Consider the following 20,163-nt stretch of genomic DNA (forward strand, 5'->3'; position numbering starts at 1 on the left):
TTCAATGCCCTTTTATAACATTAGTTTGGCTCAGATTGTTTCATATTTTTTGATGGTTTTAGTGAGATGGCTCAACTTGTAATCAGCTGACTGGCATGGCCATTTTAAGCCAAGACTTTTTCTTCCTTTTTAATATCCATTTTATTCCATGAAGACTTTAGGTGTTTAAACAGATAAGAAATCCATATTTTATAACTAACACCACATTACGTAATCCAATTGCATGAACTTGAAAACACACAAATCTCTGTTTGCAATAGTGTTTTGGATGCTCTTCTTTAGTTTGTTGGAAAGGAGGGGAAGTAATTGTCAGGTAGTAAGAAGTCCCAAGTGTACAAGTCAATACATTAAACAGTGTAGTGCCTGTAATGTGTTACAGGACGCAACAAAGGAGAGCACTCATAGTTCGGATGCTACCATGGGATGGTCAGAAGCTACGCAGAATAAGACACATGGTGTCTTTATTCTGAAACTCTGATTGCATTGTTGCCAGCTTCTTGGAACAATACTTGTGGCATTGGCAAAATCAACCATCACTCTCTTCACTGTTACTGAACTCTTTGCCTGAGCATATGGTAACCATTATTGGCAACAAGAATATCCTCTTTGCTGTTTATTTGCACATTCTGCATTTATTTTTCAAATGAAATATCATTAAGCATACTGAAGGGAACATTCGCTAACATATTTTCACTGATGGAAGAAATCAAACAATATATAGGCACAATCTAACAATCAAAAGGAACAGGCACCAGACAGATGACAAATATAACACGATGCCAATTTGTAAATGTCATTATATCATTGCTAGAACACAAAAGCAGAACACGTGATGTATTAGTTTTATAAATCATATGGATAATTTTGTTTTTTTTTACTTTTTAATGGATATTACAAGTTTATGTATGTCTGTTGGACTATAACCTGGTGTTATGTGATTTTTTTTTAAAACTTTCTCCTTAAAGTAGTCTTTACAGAAATGTCAACTTAGCCATGATCAAATGCTGAAAGGTGTATTGAAAAAGTGATGTGATTTATTGGCGTTTAACTGTCGATGACTTAGACTTCTAGTTAGAATGCAGTTAATATCTTTGCTCTATTTACTGAAAGCTAGCTATGTGACAGAAATACTTTGTATTTGGATTCATTTTCATAATTTTACTTATGTTGCTCTAGACACCACTCAAGGGACAGCAACAATATCGAAAGTGACAACGGTGGCAGCAAGCGATAGTGTAACAACAGAATCCATTTCCAGGACAGAAAAATCCTTCACATCCAGCAGCTGTAACACAGCTCTTCCCAAGGAAACAGAAGAAGAGAAAGCGAAACGGTTACTTTACTGCTCCCTCTGCAAAGTGGCTGTCAACTCTGCCTCACAATTGGAAGCGCACAACAGTGGTGAGATATTGGAATCTGCTTCTCTAGCTTCCAATTCTAAAATTAGTAATCTTTAAACAAAGCAAATTTATTCAACTGCAATCTTTCCATAAGAAATTGAGATTCTTTATTTTGTTGCTAAGATACTATCATAAAACAGAGAAAGCACATTTGTTCAGCAAAAATAATGTGATGATAGATAGATAGATAGATATGTGAGAATTGACGGCTTTAAGTATGGTAAAGAACTAATACACAACTGAACGTTTCTAGTTAGATCATGACACTGATGAGGACTCTCAGTAGTGGTGTAAACTGGTAGGAGTGCAACAGCTGCCTCTCACGAGCCCGGGCCCAAATTTCTCCAAGAATAAATGCAAAGGTTATGAAACGGGCATCCACCAGTCATTTTCCGCTTTAGCCAAATACTAAGTGTGTCGTCATAAATCAACTGAGCAATGCTGAGGGTGTTTTTTTTCCTCCTTTCCTTAAGTCAGTAAGTCATGCTGTGGAACGGCTCCAGGGGGCGAAAACAGTCTTTAGGCTGTCCTTCATGTGAGACATGAAGGGCCAGCAAGCTTTCTGACTGTAAAAAATGTTCCAGTTCCGTCTGACCAAGGCCTCCTCTGAAGTCTACATACGTTCACCAGACAGCATCCACCAACAGAAGACTTGGCTGATAGTTTCCCTCTGGGAGACTTCAGTCAGTACAAACCAGGGTTCAAAGCTTGAGCCTTCTGGTCTTTATGGCTTAATATCATGTGCCAAACCAATTAACTACTGAAGTATTAGAGCAACCCCAGCTAAATTGCTTAACACAGCAACCTGAAACCTTGTTTCACCCTGTGCTGTGTTTCATCCATATCGTGCTATAAGCCATATATGACTTGCCTCCAAATATTTCTAATACATACATTATACGCATTTTTATGTTTTACTAATTGCGTTTGATGCCTGTCTTTTGCTCCAAATACTTAGGTTAGTAGAATAAATCTTAATGTGATGAAAGGACAATATTTCTGTATTTGTTTTTTTTTCCCCAGCTGAAGATAATTAGGCTGACAATTTGAGTAACTTAACAAAAGAGAAAAATCAGAGTAAAACAAAACTGCAGGTGCTAGAAATATGAAACAAGAACAGAAATTGCTGGAGAAGCTCAAGCACTCTGGCAGTATCTGTGAGGAGGAAACAGAATTAACATTTTGAGTCCAGTGACCATTCTTCAGAAATGATAATAGTTCAGAAAGGTTAGTGTTTATTTTGAAAGTGGGAATGCAAGTCAAGAGAGGAGCAGATCCTTCTCCTACAGCATAAATACCACCTGTTCCGAGCTGCTAACAGTTCTGATGAAGAGTCACTGGACTTGAGAAATTAACTGTGTTTTCTCTCCACAGATGCTGCCAGACCCACTAAAGCTTCTCCACCATTTTCTGTTTGTGTTTCAGAAAAGTAGTGCATGTGTTGACAATATGATCATAATTTTTTTAAAATGTCTGAAATATCATATCATTTTCCTTAGCCCTTCAACTTTATCTTGGATTAAAATGCCAGTTTATCAAATAAAAGTGCCTTGACTATAAATTCCAAACAGAACCCGCGGTCTCCATTATGAGCACACAATTAAGAACATTGGTGAAAAAGATTGATAGACACGACGTTATTCTCCAAGCAACTGTCTGCTCTAAACGTAGCTTTTATAAAGTAATTTCAACTGAATATACTGTCAAAAAAGTGACTGAACTTGCAGCCATGTCAGTCACATGTTTGATGATCATTCTCTTCAATGTGTTGTAAGCAAGGAGTTTGGACTATGGCAGCTCCCATTATGATTACAAAATCATGTCTCATATCATATTGCTGGTCATCATCATCTTATTTATTATATCATTAATCTGAAACATTCACTTTTTTCATATTCTTTTCAGTATAATTTAACTTCAGTTAAATCACATGATGACCATTTTAATCTTTCCAAATAGGTTGAAGTTATATATGAAAAGTCTCAGCAAGGCTAACTTCACAGCGCTAAGCTGCAGTTAAAAGGAACAAAAGTCACCTGAAAGGCGAGAAGATTCACTCTCCAATTCTTTAGTCTCTGTACCTCAATATGGAGGCTTCATGACGCACGCATAATCCTTCACAATTTATCATTACAACTAATCCAAGAGTAGCATGTAATGTAAAACGTTTTCATTTACAGAATTTATATTAATGTTTGGGCAATGGATTTATTGAAAACCCCATGTTGATGGCTCTAATCTTTAAGATAAATTTTAAATCACTTCACACAATGTTATAATATTTAGTTGGCCTACCCCTATCCAGTTCTCAGTGCTCCCTTGTTATAATATATCCATGCAATCCAATCAGAATTCTAAATTATCTCTATACCCTAATCTGAAGGGGAAGCAGTGACATAGGCTAGTAATCTAAAACCTGAGGCTAATATAAGAGTCATAGAGGTCTACTATACAGAGAACATCCCTTCAGCCCATCAAGTTTGTTCCAGTCAAAAACAACCACATAAATAATCTGATCCTATTTTCCAGCACTTGGCACAGAGCCTGTATGCCTTGACATTGTAAGTCTAAGTACTTCTCAAATGTTGTGAGGGCTTCTGCCTCTCCCACCCTTAGAGGCAGTGAGTTCCAGATTCTCACCGTCCTGTAGGTGAAAAAACGTTTTTCTCACATTCCGTCCAAATCTCCTGCCCCTTTCCTGAAATTTATGTCCTGGTTGTTGATCCCTCCATCAAGAGGAAGTGTTTCCTTCCATCTACCTTCCCTACACTCCTCATAGTTAATAATTTAAAATGTTGTGGGAGTATGGGTTAGAATCCAATCATTGCAGATGGTAAAATTTGAATTCAATAAAAAAATTGGAATTAAGAAACTACCTTCATGGCAACTATGTATCTACTGTCAGTGCCATAAATTCCAATCAGTCTTCCAATGGTCCGTTAGGGAAGGAAACTGCCCACCCTACCCAGTGTGGTGCTTATGTAACTCCAGACCCATTACAATGTTGAGACGTAACTGCAATCTGGGGAATAAATACTGTCTTAGCCAATGAGGTCCACATTCCATGAATAAATTTGAAAAACAAGATGACAGCCATGTGCCATGTTGGGCATTGTGAAATTTTCTATTGCCTTTGGCAACACTCCCCTGTTGGCACCTCTATACTGCAATGCAACTTTGGATAGTGGGTGCACTTTTTTTTTAAAAACCAAGTTTTCACGTTGTACAGTTCCCTGTCAAATTTCTGACAGAAGCAAGCCCAGGAAAAATTGGAAGGTTGAAAATTGTGGGCAGAAATATGGGGATTCCTTGATTTCTTTAAGATTCCCTACAGTGTGCAAACAAGCCCTTTGGCCCAACAAGTCCACACCAACCCTCTGAAGAGTAACCCACTCAGACCCATTTCCCTTTGACTAATGCTCTTAATACTATGGACAATTTAGCTTGGCCAATCCACCTAACCTGCACATCTTTGGACTGTGGGAGGAAACCCACGCAGACACGGGGAGAATGTGCAAACTCCACACAGACAGTCGCCTGAGGCTGGAGTCGAACCTGGGACCCTAGTGCTGTGAGGTAGCAATGCTAACCACTGAGCCACTGTGCCACCCGTGAACCTAGCAGATGAGACCTATACATGCACATTAATTAGGATTCCATTTCTGTCTGAATAAGTAAACGCAGGCAATTTGTACTTCAAATTGCTGTCAGTGGTGAATGGACAGCCTTTGGGTGTTTTTGGCAACAACCTTATAATATATTATAACGGCATTTTACAGCTTAAAACAGGAAATATACTTCTGCCTAATAGGATGAGAACTGGACTGTCTTACTGACAGAATACAAATGCATGGAGGTCTAAATGATTGAATTGATATTTAATTATACCTCAAGTATTTCAACTAGTTGGTTTACTTTAAGGCATGATGCATTATTACAAATGTAGAGGAGAGCAGCTAATCTTATTGAACCTGCTGTAAGATTGCCAAGATCACCTTAAGCAGTACACTTAACATATAAAGGTCACAAAGGATGAAGAGATACAGTTCTGGCAGGAATATCATTAATAAGATTTTAGAAGGGCATGTAATGGACAAATTAGTTTTAATATAGATAGATATGTTTTGGTGCATTTTAGTAGGAAATCTACTGAGGCCACATACTACTCGGGTAATAAGTGATCCAATTGGTTCAAAGAGCAAAGGGGTCTTGGGGTCCAGATACAAAAACTGCTAATGGCCCTATTAAGCCTTATGATTAATTTTAAAGAAAAGCACACCAAGTATTCAGATATATATTTCTAGACAGATCAAACAGAAAAGTAGAGAAGTGTTACAACACAGCGGTGAACCCCTCTGTTAATTAAACCAAACACCCAGAAAAGCTCACCTCGCCTTGTAATCTGTTAAGGTATGAGTGACAGAGAATTCCCAAATACTGCTGTTTAAAGAAAATAACATCAATTTATTCTTTAACTCTAAAACTCAACAACTATTTACAACTCTAAGCCTCCTTTCTCTTAACTGCCTCTTATATGCCTCCAAGTCTATAGCAATCTACTGTTCCAATAACCACCCAAATTAAAATTGTGTCAACTTAATTTCAAAACCAGACAGCAGCTGTCATCTCCGGTGTCCTCTTTCTTTCGGCTAAGATCTCCCTGGGTCATCTTCTATCTTTTGCTGCAAAGATGTTTCATATGAAAAAGGTACCTTTGATAGACAGTATTTTGAATGGCAGTTGCTCTCACTGGCTAACTTTCAAAATGTCTGCTTCTTTATACCCCTAACATCGATCATCACATTGGTTCAAGGTTGCAAAACAAAAATTCAAACTCACTTGGGTTTTAGTATGCTGCTGCATAATTTAAACTGATTGGTTAAATTCAAACTGTTGTGAAAATAGCAACTAAAACTCAGGTCTTTGTTACACAGCCAAATGTTACTTATTTTTGAGTTTCCAGTGCACTCTGAGACTGTGAGTCAGTCACATGACAGGTGCCTGCAAGCTGTCAGTGCAAAGCAGCTTTCACTCTCTCTTAAAGGTACAGTACACATCTTCAATTTCATAACAGAAGTTATGTTAAACATGCATTGATGCTTAGTTAGAACACACTTGGTCTATTGTGTGCAGTTCTAGTCTTTTATTATATTATAAAAAGAATATAAAGATACAGGCGATGGTACAAGAGTTGAAAACAGAATTAAGATGCTATATCTATTGGGAAAGATTGAATACGATGGGGTCTTTTCTTGAGAAAAAAGAAGACAAGACTTGAGAGAGGTCTTCAAGATTCTGAAAGGGTTTAATAGGTTAGATTTAGCAAAGATATATCAATTTGTTTCTTGGGCTGGGGGGAGCCATACAATAATAGTCCCTAATAAGTCAAATGCAGAATTCAAGAAAAGTCCTTTGTCCAAAGAGTGTTTAAAATGTGGAACTTGTTGCAACAAGGAGTAGCTGAAGTGGTTAATGTAAATGCATTTTAGAGGAAGTAGAGAAGCAAACTGAGTCAAAACTTAAGCTGGATATGGAGGTGCATTTTTGTGCACTAATAACCACACTTTGATGTTTTCAGTAGAAGCATTTTCCTCCTCATTTCTGGCTTAATGACATTTTTCTCTGACCATTTCGTGGGTAGAGAATGCTGAGGAAGCACTTCACTTTTGAAAGTATAATTCACCATTGCTGTATATCTTAGATGCTTAATATATCTCAAAGAAGTTCAGTGCTAATTCTAATCTACAACAAGCTGATTTATAATATTTTAAAATAGCTCAAACCTCTCAGGATATTCGACAACATAGAGAACTGGTTTCAGCCCAGATCTTTGGAAGTTTTTTTGCAATTTTCTGAGCTTACTTAGCGCTCTCACTCCACTGAGAGGCTTAAGCAATTAAGTGGACTGTACATAGACCAGTTATCAGAATAACCTAATCAAAAACTTGTTCTAATTCTTGTTTTGCCTTCTGGTTCACAAAGGTTGGAAAACAATTAAATTGACAAACTTTCAGCAAGTATATTTCTTTTGCTTCCATGTAGCTGGTAGCCTGCTACATAGTTACTTACATATGACTGCATGCAGCAATAAAGGTGGAACTTAAGATATGCATTCTCATAATAATTAGTTCCTACATTTAGCCAGGATTTAAGCACAAAATAGCTATCTTTTAGATGAGATATTAAATTGAGACCCTGTCTGCCTAGATCAAATGGCACAGAAATATTCTACTATTCTGTTCTCAGTCAACAAAAGTTCATTGTGGGACTTTAGCCTAAGTAATATATCAGTTGAAATTGCTGACAAAAGATCAGTGATTTTTTTTTATTCATTCATGGGATGTGGTCATCACTGGCTAGACCAGCATTTATTGCCTGTTCCTAGTTGCCCTTGAGAGGGGGCTGGTGAGCTGCCTTCTTCAAATTGCTACCATTCAATTGGTTTGAACAGACCCACAATGCTGTTAGGGAGGGTCTTCCAATATTTTGACCCAGTGGCAGTGAAGGAACGATTTTATATTTGCAAGGCAGGATGGTTGTTGGCTTGGAGGGGACCTTGCAGATGGTAGTATTGCCATGCATCTGCTGCCCTTGTCCTTCGAGATTGAAGTGGTCGTGGGTTTGGAAAGTACTTAGAAACTCTGGTGAGTTTCTGCGGCGCCTCTTGTAAATGATACACATTGTCGCTACTGAGTGACGGTGGTGGAAGGAGTGCATGCATTGCCAGTCAAGTAGGCTTCTTTGTCCTGATGGTGTCCTATTCATGGAACTGCATTCATCCAGGAAAATGCGGAGTATTCTATTATACTCCTGGTTTCTGTCTTGTAACTGGCAACGATGTACTTCAGAACTTCTCAATTACATTCCAGATGTACCTGGAGAGTGGTGGCCCCCAATAAACCCCACCATAGTTCAAATCCTAGCATGGTAAATGGTGAAATTTGAATTCAATACAAAGATTTCAGGCTTACCAAATCATAATGATCTGATCACTGTTGATGGTGACAAAAAAATTAGCTGGATCACAAATGTCCTTTAGGGAAAGAATTTTGCCATCTTTACCTAATCCAGACCTACAACAATGTGGTTGACTCTTAATTACCCTCCACATTGGCTTCGAAGGTTCAAGGACAACTAGGAATGGGCAATAAATCCTGATCTTTCTAACTTTACCCAATTCTATCTAAGAATTGTTCAAAAAATCAGTGACTCTGCAGGGTCCCTCTGGTATTTAGCCTGGAGGTTTTGTTGATACTACAAGAACAACAGGTTTCAATTTTAGAATTAGAATTTTTTAGAGTATGCAGATTATTATTTTTTTTCAAATCTGTTGCCATATTTAATAATGGCAATGTGCTGTACAGACTTAAAGTAGTGACTGGGGCTGACAATGCCCAGGATCCAACCCAAGAAATAAATGGTAAGAAGCTAAGATTAAATTTAAAATGGATCTTTGAACTGGTGATACATAATGGACTAATGGAAATTAGTATCAACCACGCTAAATTACATTGCCTAACTTTAACAGTATTCACTGTGATTTGGATATGTAACAAGGTCTTCAGCTGTTTAATCAACAAACTGCAGTGAATAACATTGTAATTAATCATTTCTTTCTATTTGAAAAGTAAAATAGATGCAAAAGATTCAATGATTTAGTAAGAGATCTGTTTGTCACCTGTGAGTGCTCTTACCATTTCATGGTTTACAATAGCATAATGGATCATCAACCATTGCTCATGCATTAATAGTCTTTGAAGAATGCCTCATTATTGAAGGGAAAAACGCTGATTCTTAGCACACTTTTAAACCTGCATTAAAGACCTTTGTGGTTCATGTGGGATTTGTCTGTCTCCTTTTATTTAATAATGTGGTTTTCAGTAAATAGCTTACACAATAATTTAATGTGAAGTACATCTTTTGGTGACATACGGAATTGAATACTTTCTATTTTACTATCCTCATTTACCCTCCCCAGAGGCAATATTTCACTCCTGTTTCACAAACAATGGGGACGTATGTGCACTAGCAACAAAGGACCTCCAAATCAAACAAAAAAAGGGGCCTTCATTTTTAGATTCACCATCGCCTGTTTTTACCTAACGGCTCCATTCATCTGAAGTGGGCCCATACACAAGGTCTAATGCATTGTTCTTTTTAAGCCAAGTCTTAATGAGCACCAATCTAATTTCACTAAAAGCCAGAGAATAAACACTCGGTATTCAGAGCAAAGAGGTTGTAATTGTATGAAGATCTTTTGTGTGTTTTGTTAAGGACAATTTCAATTGCACTGCAAATAGAAAGCAGATAAAATCTTTCTCCACCATATCTTTGTGAATGGCTAGCTTAAAAATAAGGTGTCCATAATAACCTGAGGATTGTAGGCTTGCAGCTGATTGGCCCCATCATAATATTTGCCTTGACCAGCTCAGATGTCTCATGCTCAGTTGGAAAATCCTCTTCCTGTTCCAAGATTATCCAAGAGAATATGGGTTCATTTTTCACATTTGTAACTACTTCTCCAATCCAAAATCATTTCTGATTCCAAGTACAAGGAACTTGCATAGCTATTCATCTGCAAAAATGAATCTGTGTCCTGCTAGGCGAAAGTGAGGACTGCAGATGCTGGAGACTAGAGTTGGGAGTGTGATGCTGAAAAAGCACAGCAGGTCAGGCAGCCTCCTTCCCAATGAAGGGCTATTGCCTGAAATGTTGATTCTCCTGCTCCTCAGATATTGCCTGACCTGCTGTGCTTTTCCAGTGCCACACTCTCAACTCTGTATCCTGCTAGCTGACTGCTTACCACACCCCTTACTCCTTTCAGCGCCTGTTGTTATTTTCAAACCTGAGTGTCCTACTTTGTTTTATCTACTAATCTTCATCAATCTTATTATCTTCATGAAAGCTACTAGCTATCTACTCCTGACACAGTCTTTCAGAAGTGCTTTCTTGACCCTCATCCTTACTTTTGATTTCTCAATCCACCCTTATATTTCCACCGGCAATGATCCTTTTTTTTGTTTCTGCAGTTCTTCAAACTTTCATTTAAAATTCAACAACATGTCCACCATTCAGCGATTGATTCCTATTCATAGCACCAAGATTGTGGTCAATGTCAATAGTATTGTTTTTTTACACTCACCAAAGTGTGTTATCTGTCCCAGTCCTTTTCTGTCTCTCTGCAGTTGTTAATGCATTATCCTCTAACAGCACAGTGGCTCAGTGGTTAGCACTGTTGCCTCACAGCACCAGGGTCCCAGGTTCATTTCCAGCCTTAGGCAACTGTCCATTTGCACATTCTCCCTGTGTCTGCATGGGTTTCCTCCCACAGACCAATAATGTGCTGGTCAAGAGAATTGGCCATGCTAAATTGTCCATAGTGTTAGGTGCATTAGTCAGAGAGGAATGGGTCTGGGTGGGTTACCCTTCGGAGGGTCGGCATGGACTGGTTGGGCCAAAGGGCCTGTTTCCACATTGTAGGGAATCTAATCTCCCTTCATGCTTCCTGTCCTATTGTAACCAGTAATTCTCCTGACCTGTATTCTCCATCTATGTCCACGATTCCAAAATCCCCCAAGATTTTAATGTGTGCACCTTCCAACACCTTACGTATATTAGTTTGGAAATTAGTGTGTGCATCACCCATCCTTTTCCCATTACTATGGGTAATTTCCAGAAACCACTCTGAGTTCCATGACAGTTGCTTTGCTAGTAAGCATCAAGCAGTAAACTAGATAAGACTTCTTATAACCAGCTTAATTTCTTCATAATTTGCAATATCTTAGATACACATTTGTAATTTGTCAAGTATTGTCAACCTAGATGTCAGTTTCTATCTTTGCAACAGGCTTTCGTTTTAATGATGTTTTACAATTTTCTTCAATAGGATCGAAGCACAAAACTATGCTGGAAGCCCGAAATGGCGGGGGTCCAATTAAGGCATTCCCCAGACCAGGCGTCAAAGGGAAAACATCCACCAACAAAGGCATTACTACCGGTCTGCAGAATAAAACATTTCACTGTGAAATCTGTGACGTGCATGTCAATTCAGAAACACAACTCAAACAGGTTTGTCTTAAGAGAGCAACGGATAAATCTTCTAAATGCAATGAATTTTATTTTCCTGTGCGATCAAACTACATTTTCTGTTTACTTTATATTTTGTTTTTGACCGTTTATTTCATAACAGCACATAAGCAGCAGAAGACACAAGGATAGAGCTGCAGGGAAACCTCCAAAACCCAAATACAGTCCGTACAACAAGCTTCAAAGGGGTACCAATGCACTTGCGGTAAGCGCATGCATAAATGCGGTAAGCTCAGGAAACTATACAAACATCTATAACTGAATAATGATAATTGAATGCTCATGATTGCTCAATATAGACAGAGAGATGTTTATGATCATATTGCAATCATCAGTAACTAACTAGTGATCTACAGTAGTTTATCACACAGCTGGTAGTATAATACTTGCTGATAGTTTGTGTGAAAACATTGGTATACTTTTTTCTGTTTTTGAATCTCATTTGGTTAGAAAGTCATGGGAGAAACTATGGGAGTGCAAACCCAAATTTTAGATTTCAGTGACACCTAACACTAAAAATAACTCAAAAATAAAAGAAAGAACTATGGATGCTGGAGATTACAAACAAAAACAGAAATTGCTCGCAACACTCAGCAGATCTGGCAGCATCTGTGGGGAGAAAGCACGTTGATGTTTTGAGTCCAATGATTTCATTAGAACTGAATATAATTTGACTGGAAGAAGAGTGAAGCTTGATCACACACTTCTACCTACCAAATTTGATGTTTTTAATCAATATTATGCTGGAAAATATATAGAATTGTCTGTTCTAGACCTTTCTGAAAGAACTCTAGTGTTTTGCTTTTTTTCCACAGACGATATTATATTGCTGGTAAATTCACTTGAGGATCCATTAAAATGTATTCACTACTTAGGGCAAATAAACAGGATAACAAGGGAGATTGTAGCCATGTTCTTCTGGTTTGAATCTCTTAAGAAGGGAGTTAACAATAACTAATTCCATGACATAGAGAACACCCATCCCAATGTGAATTCATAGTAATACATAAGGGTCTTGTTAAGTGTCAAATTCATCCTGCATACTGTCCTGGGAAGGGAGTAACATCTCTTTTGGGATTTCTCATGGTTTGCCAATATTATCAAATTATGACAAAAGTTTACGTAATTTATTTTTCCAAATAGTTCTCCTTTATGTGTAACTACTAAATTTCAGCAGAAGGGCTTCCATGTTTCCTTTACCTCAGATGTGAGATCCACGAGCAGGTTATATTGTGGATTTGTGGCAAAAGGAGAAATGGTTGAGTATTCTATAAGAGAAGGCGCAGTAACATGTATCTTTGCTAAATTCCTCACATGATGGCCTGAAAGATGGAACGAGCAATGAACAAACCTGATGCAAAACTTTAGATATCGAAAATATCGAGAAACGTTGCAGTATTCCTGTATAATTTCTTACAACATCACATATCTATGACATAGCTAATGATACTTAAGGTTTCCATTCAGGCGATTGTCTCTTTATGGGTCAGCTATATTTTGGAAAAATCAACAGGTCCTTAAATATCAAACCCAACTGATAGATGCACCATTCCTTTCAATTTATATGGACTACGATCAACATTTATTGCCCATCCCCAAGTACCCTTGGGAAGATAGTGGTGATTCGCCCATTTGAATTACTATAATTTGTGTGATTGTTACAGAATTTTGATTCAGTGATGCTGAAGAAACAGAAATATATATATATCCAATTCAGAATGTTATATACCTTAAGTAGGAGCTTTTTTTTTGTAATTTCTTCATGGAAAGTGGGCATTGTTGGCTGGGCTAGCATTTATTATCCATCCTTAGCAATCATTAAGGAAGTGATAATGAGCAGCCTTCTTGAACTGCCTTCAGTTCACGTGCCTGTAGGTACACCCACAATGTCATTATGGAAGTGGCTGCATGATGTTGAATTTGCACAATGGAAGATGGTCACCTGCATGGTTCCCTAAATGGTAAAAGGTTTCGAAGGTGTTGTTATGGACCAGGCCAGAGGCCCTCAGAACATTTCAAGAAAGTAGCTCAGACTTAAACTTTGATAGCTGTTCTAAGCAGGTGTTGGATGGATATTCCAGGAAGGATATAGCTGACCCAACCACTTATTTTTAAGCAAAACAGAATTTATTTTCAAGATTACCAAATGAAACATAACAGAAGAGAACAGAGTAGAGAATAATTTAACCTATCCAAAAATCCAACAGATTATCCCAACTTAATGATGCTGTTCCAAATACTTGCAACAATGCCCATAAACACTCCTTGGCAAAAAGGAAAAATCAAACACATAGGCTCTTACAGAGAGAGAGAGATGGCAGAGGGATTAGCATGGACCACCTTTTCCCATGTAACTGTTTCTTGGACTAACAGTCTCAAACTGACTGCTTTCAGTGAACAGCCAGACAGCTAAAAACCAAACCAAACTAAACCAGTGAAAAGTGGAGCTAGGAGAACTGGCCACTCCCCTTTCATTGTACAAGTGTTTTTTTAAAACTTGAAAGCCTCTTGTCTGAGGCAGTGTCTGTTAGCTATAATCAAATTGGCCCTAAAACCCTTCAAACCTAGACTTTTCAGAGTCACTGCTTTTAAGACCTCTCTCAAAAAATATGCCAAGAGACAGCATAACCTTGTTAAAGGAGCCGCATCATCACACCTCCCCTGTTAAAAAAAAATCAATATCCAAAGATGGCTTAATTTTAAAACCCCTTAATTTTAAACTGTTAGTACTCTACAACCCACATATGCATTACACTAACAATTATCATGCAAACATGCACTAACTACACTTTGTTTCAGTCTGTTTACTTCTGCCACCAAACACCTCCATTTCTCATTCAAGTTTGAACAATGCATCGGCAATCACGTTTTCTCCTCCTGCCACATGCACAATTTTCAAATTGAACGGCTATAACAACAAGCTCCATCTAAACTGTGTGGAATATTTGGCCTTAAATTTCTCCACAATCTTCTATAGATTATGTGATATGATTGTGTCAGATACGTTACTGGTCACATAAACATTGAAATGTTGTAATACCCAAACCAAGCTCAAAGTCTCCTTCTCAACTGTGGAGAATTTCTGCTGATGAATGTTCAATTACCTGGAGAAATACCCGATTGGTCTTTCTACCTTCTCGTCACCTTCCTACAAGAGCACAGCACCAACACCCACATCACTGGCATTGATAGCCACCTTGAATAGCTTTGCATAATTAGGTGTGACTAATACTGGGACAGTGGTTAACACAGCTTTCAGGCTGTCAAATGCCTTCTGACAGTCCGTTGTCCACTGAAACTTCATGCCTTTCTTTCACAATTCAGTGAGTGGAGCAGCCAAATTGCGAAAATTTTGTATGAATTTTCAATAAAATCCACTCAATCACAGGACCCGTAGTACTGCTCTTTTTGTTGATGGTATGGGAAACTCCCAATTACCATGGATTTTGCATTCTGTACGACCATTTGTCCATGTCCAATAATATAGCCCAGAAGGTGACTTGGGTTTTGGCAAATTCACTTTTAGCCAGGTTTATCACCAAGTCTGCCTCTCAAACAAATCTGATAAACGTTGTAAATGTCCTTTCCATGTGTGACGAAAAATCACCAGGTCATCTGTATAAATGACGCAGTTAGGTAATCCGGCAATGACCTTATTGGTTAATCTCTGAAATGTGGCTGGTGCATTTTTCATATCAAACAGCATGATTTTAAACTGATACAGTCCATTCAGTGTTACAAACGCTGAAATTCTCTTGTCAGTATCCTCTGACCAAATCCAAATTAGAAATATACATTGCTTGTCCCACCTTTCCAACACAGACCTCCAAATGCAGAATCGAATATGTATCAGTCTATGAAACTGCATTGACTTTGTGGTAGTCCACACATTACTATTGGGTACAATCCTCACCATTACTATAGGTGAGCTCCAGTCACTGTAACTCACTTTGATAATGCCATCTTGGAGTGTGCGTTCAATCTCCTTTTGAGCCTGTGCCAACTGTAGAGGGTTTTGCTTATAAGGATGTTGCTCAATCGGAACAGCACCTCCCATATCTACATCATGCATAATTAGGTTAGTACTTCCCAGTTTATTTCCACATATCTCTCCACGTGATAGTAATAACTCCTTCAGGTCATTTTGATTTTCCTCTAGAAGGTAACTCAATAATTTATCCCAATTTTTGACAACTTCCTCATTGTCCAATTTAATTTGAGGAATGTCCAATTCAGAATCCTCTGAATTTGGTTCTTCCCTCTGTGCTATAACCAATAGCACAGTCTCCTTTTGTTTTCCTTCCCTGTCAAAGTACCCTTTGAGCAAATTCATATGGCACACACTGTGAGATTTCTTTCTGTCTGGAGGCCTTATCAAATAGTTCACCTCATTCAATTTCCTTTCGACTATTAACGTCCACTAAACCTTGATTTTAAAGGTTCACTATCAATGGAAGAAACATTAACACCTTATACCCGATAACAAAATTGTGAGTTTTTGATTTCTTGTCTGCTTCCTGTTCCATTGTATGTTGTGATACCTTTAAATGCTGTCTCGCTAATTCTCCCGCTCTATTTAATCGTTTCTGAAAATTTGACACAAAATCCAAATATGTGGTCACTGAATTCTGACTTACCAATTTCTCCTTAATCAATTTTAGTAGTCCTCTCACTTCATGCTCAAAAACTAATTTAGATGGACTGAATTTGGTCGATTCATTTGGTGCATCTCTGATCGCAAAAATACAGATAGAATTCCCTTATCCCAATTATCTGGACAGTCTTGACTATAAGGCCTTAACATGGTTTTTAATGTCTGATGCCACCTTTCTAGTGGTCCTTGTGACTCTGGATGGTGTGCAGTAGATTTGAATTGTTTTTATTACTAAACTATCCATAACTTTTTTGAATAATTTCAATGTGAAGTTTGACCCTTGTTCTGATTGTATCTCTGTGGATAGGCTGTATCTAGTGAAAACTTTGAGTAATTTCTCTAAAATCCTTTTACCTATGCAATTGCATAGTGGAACGGCCTCTGGAAATCTAGTCGACACATCCATTATTAATAACAAATACTGATTCCCACTTTTTGTTTTAGGTAGGGGTTCTATGCAATCAATTAAGGCTCTTGTAAAAGATTCCTTAAATGCAGGAATAGGTATTAAAGGCACGGGTTTTTATACTGCTTGTGGGTTTTCCAATTATCTGACATGTATGACATGTCTGACAAAATTCAACTACATCCTTGTGCAGTCCAGGCCAGTAAAAGTGTTTTTATATTTTAACTTGGTTTTTCTCACCCTAACTGACACCCTTGCGATACCTCATGCACTGCCCGTAACATCACTTTTCTGTAACCCACGAGCAATATGATCTGATGAACTGTCCATTTCCCATCTGCATGAATATGTAATGGTGTTCATGTCCTTATTAAGGCAACATCTTTAAGATTATAGCATTCAAGGAAACATTCAGATTCTTTTTCTGTGTCTGCCTTTTGGGTTTTCATCTTTCTGCTATAACTCAGTTAATTTATTTGAGCTAGAGATGTCTGCATTGTCATCTATCTGCTCCTGCTTCATCTCATCCATCTGACCGAACAGGGTTTCTGCAAATTCCACTTCAACTTTCTTATCTGTACTCTTTGATCTCTCCTGTTTCAGCTAGTGACTTTGTGACCTTGTTACCAGTCAGGAAAAATTCCAGGATATGTGTCCTGCAATGTTTCAGTTGCCAGATTAGGCAGCACTTTTACCAGCGAATCAGCTATATCATTAGCAAGGACAAATTGTATTCCAGGAGCTGAGAGTTTTGTCCAGTACTCCTACCACAAATTTGCCACTCTTCACTGGACACACTAACCTCACTTTACATAATTGAGCGCTTTTTGTCTGTCAATGAATTCCCACCACCAGTACCATTTCTGGCAATAGTCCTTCAGAAGTACATAGCTCCTCAATGTTCAGCATCACAGATTGAGAGGATCCTGTGTCTCTTAATATTGTAATCTCTTTACCTACTGCTCCTGGCCAATGTGAATAACCTTTAACTTTGCAGGTATATGGTTTAAGAAGATCTGGCACTTCCTCCTTAACCAATCTCCGAACAGGTTGTACATTCTGGTGCAGCTTTCTAGCCACCATGTGCTTTCCATTACCACTCCAACAAAATTCACTGGTTTGTCCTGTTTTCCTACATCTGGCTTCCCAGTGCTTCTTCTAACCCACCAACACTGAGATTTCATGTGGCCTACTTTATTGTAATGAAAATACCAGAGCTTTTTAATTTCTCTGACCTCCTGAAGGATTTCCTTTTCACACTGTGGTAAGTTATTCTTATGATTTATACTAAGATCCACCTTTCCCTTTCCACATGAGGATTTTTCTTTTCCCCAGTTTCTATCCCTCATGGATTGAAACTGATTTTGGAAGCCAAACTTTGATTATTGGACCAACCCATAATCATCAGCCATTTCAGCTGCTAGTCTTATTGTTTTAACTTTCTGCTCTTCCACATGAGTTCTCACTACTTCAGGAAGTGAATTTTTGCACTCCAAAATAACTGTCTCTCTAAGACCATCATAAGTTTGCTCCATTTTTAAATGCTCTTATCCACCTTTTAAAATTACTTTGTTTGATCCTTTCAAACTCAATATAGTTTTGACCAGTGTCTCTTAGATTCCCACAACGTTGTCTGTAGGCTTCTGGCACAAGTTCATATGCACTGAAGATAGCTTTCTTAACCTCCTCGTACACCCCAGATACCTCTTCTGATGGTGATGCAAATACCTCAGTAGCTCAACCTTCAAGCTTTGTTTGGATCAACAAACCCCACATGGTCACTGGCCCTCGCATTTGCTTAGCCACCTTTTCAAATGAGATGAAAAGGGTTTCCACGTCCTTCTCATCGAGTTTAGGCAATGCTTGAATATTTTTAAACAAATCCCCACCAGGCCTTTGATTACCATGGGTTTGCTCACCCTTCCTCACTAAGCTTCAGCCTTCATCTCCATCCTTTTAAGCTGACTTTCCTTTCTCAGTGTCAATGTTTGAAGTTCAAACTTCCTCTCTTTTTTCCTTTCCTCTCTATTCTTCTTTTTGTTCTGCTAAAGCCATTTGTTCTATTTCTCTTTCCTCTGCTTTTAATCGTAATTCAAACTGTTTCATTTCTGGTGCCCTTTCCTCGTTTTTTGCCTCGAACTCAAGTTGCTTCATTTTCAATTGAACATTAGCCATCTCTAAAGATTCAGATGGTGTTTCCAGCAAATTTAAATGCTGAGCTACTGCTGTAATTATCTCCCCTTTCCTCTTGGAAGGAGGCAGCTCCAACTCCAGCCTGTCTGCTAATTCCTGCAGCTTGGCCTTAACCATCTTTTGAAAAAAAACCCAAAGTCATTCCTTCCACCCACAGAGTGGTTGCTATCCCAAGCACTATTTAAATCAACTGAATTCAGCACTCAAAACTCAACACTTACCACTCACTGCCTTTGAGTTAAATAACCCGAATCCCAAATCGGAACTATAGCATAAACCCCACAAAGAACCCCCAACCTGTAATGTACCAGGCCAGACCCCCTCAAAACATTTTAAGAAAGTAGACCGGACCCTAACTTTGCTAGTTGCTTGAAGCAGATGTATAGTGGATATTCCAGGCATGATGCAGCTGGTCCAACCACTTAGTTTTAAACAAAACACAATTCACTTGCAAGATTACCGAATAAAACACAAACAAAAGAGTACAGAACAGAGAATAACTTAACATATCCGGAAACCCAACAGATTATCCCAACTGAGTGATGCTGTTCCAAATACTTGCAACAATCCCTGAAAAGATGCTTTGGCACAAAACGAAAAAGCAGACACAGTATCTTACAGGAGAGAGAGAAGGCGGAGGGATTCAGCATGGAACACCTTCTTCCAGGTAGCTGAGAGTTTTATCAGACTAGTATTAGAGAAGGGAAGGTAAAGGGAGGAGAGAGGAAGAAGGTGTAAATAGTTGTGAGTTAATTATTCTCAGTTATACTTTACGAACTAAAGTTGTTAAAAAATTTACTTGAACTAGTTCTTGGCCTCTCGAATTTTCCGAGATTACTGCACGGGATAAATCTTTTCTGTGTTGCTGGTTTAAGTTAAGCAGAAGGATTTACTGTATGTCGTAGCAGTTTGGGGGCTTGGGTCTGTGATTTGAACTGGTTTAGACAGATTTGAATAGATGTGGGGGTACGAAAAGTTCCAGCAGATTTAAACACTTGCAGATTAGGGTCCTAGATCTTTAAATGAAATGTAGGTGAGACAATTTGTTTACTTTTGGTAATGTGTGGTTGATTAACTTAAAAATGAGAGAAATTGCTCTTAAAATTGCAATATATGTTCTGGGATTTGAAGATGATTCTGAAATTTTCGAAGAATGTTGAGAAGGAAAGAAAAAGGCCGTACTGTTAGAATTTGCAAATAAGTTAGATTTGGGTTTAACCAAGGATATAACTAAAGCTAAAATTGTAAGGGAGTTACTCAAATGCTGAGATGTGTCAGAGAAACAGACAAGTGCAATAGAGGTAGAAAAACTTAAATTCAATTAAGGAAAATGGAGTTAGAAGATAAATAAAGAGAGAGAGAGGAAAGAGAAAGGTAGAGAGAAAGAGAAAGAGAGAGAGGAGAGAGAGAGGAAAGAGAGAGAC

At 38.2% G+C, this 20,163-nt stretch overlaps 1 protein-coding gene across 3 annotated transcripts in view; it reads left to right on the plus strand.

The window, feature by feature from the left end:
• The window catches only part of LOC140480421 (zinc finger protein 385D-like), a 1,040,629-nt gene that overhangs the window by 1,008,585 nt on the left and 11,881 nt on the right, over positions 1 to 20,163 (plus strand). For all 3 annotated transcript variants that reach the window (XM_072575258.1, XM_072575256.1, XM_072575257.1), the window contains 3 exons: positions 1,177 to 1,401; positions 11,287 to 11,468; positions 11,590 to 11,712. In XM_072575258.1, the coding sequence (XP_072431359.1) occupies positions 1,177 to 1,401; positions 11,287 to 11,468; positions 11,590 to 11,712 (530 nt within the window). The remainder of the gene's footprint in view (positions 1 to 1,176; positions 1,402 to 11,286; positions 11,469 to 11,589; positions 11,713 to 20,163) is intronic.

This window comes from Chiloscyllium punctatum, chromosome 8 (genome assembly GCF_047496795.1).
Source record: "Chiloscyllium punctatum isolate Juve2018m chromosome 8, sChiPun1.3, whole genome shotgun sequence".
NCBI lineage: Eukaryota > Metazoa > Chordata > Chondrichthyes > Orectolobiformes > Hemiscylliidae > Chiloscyllium > Chiloscyllium punctatum.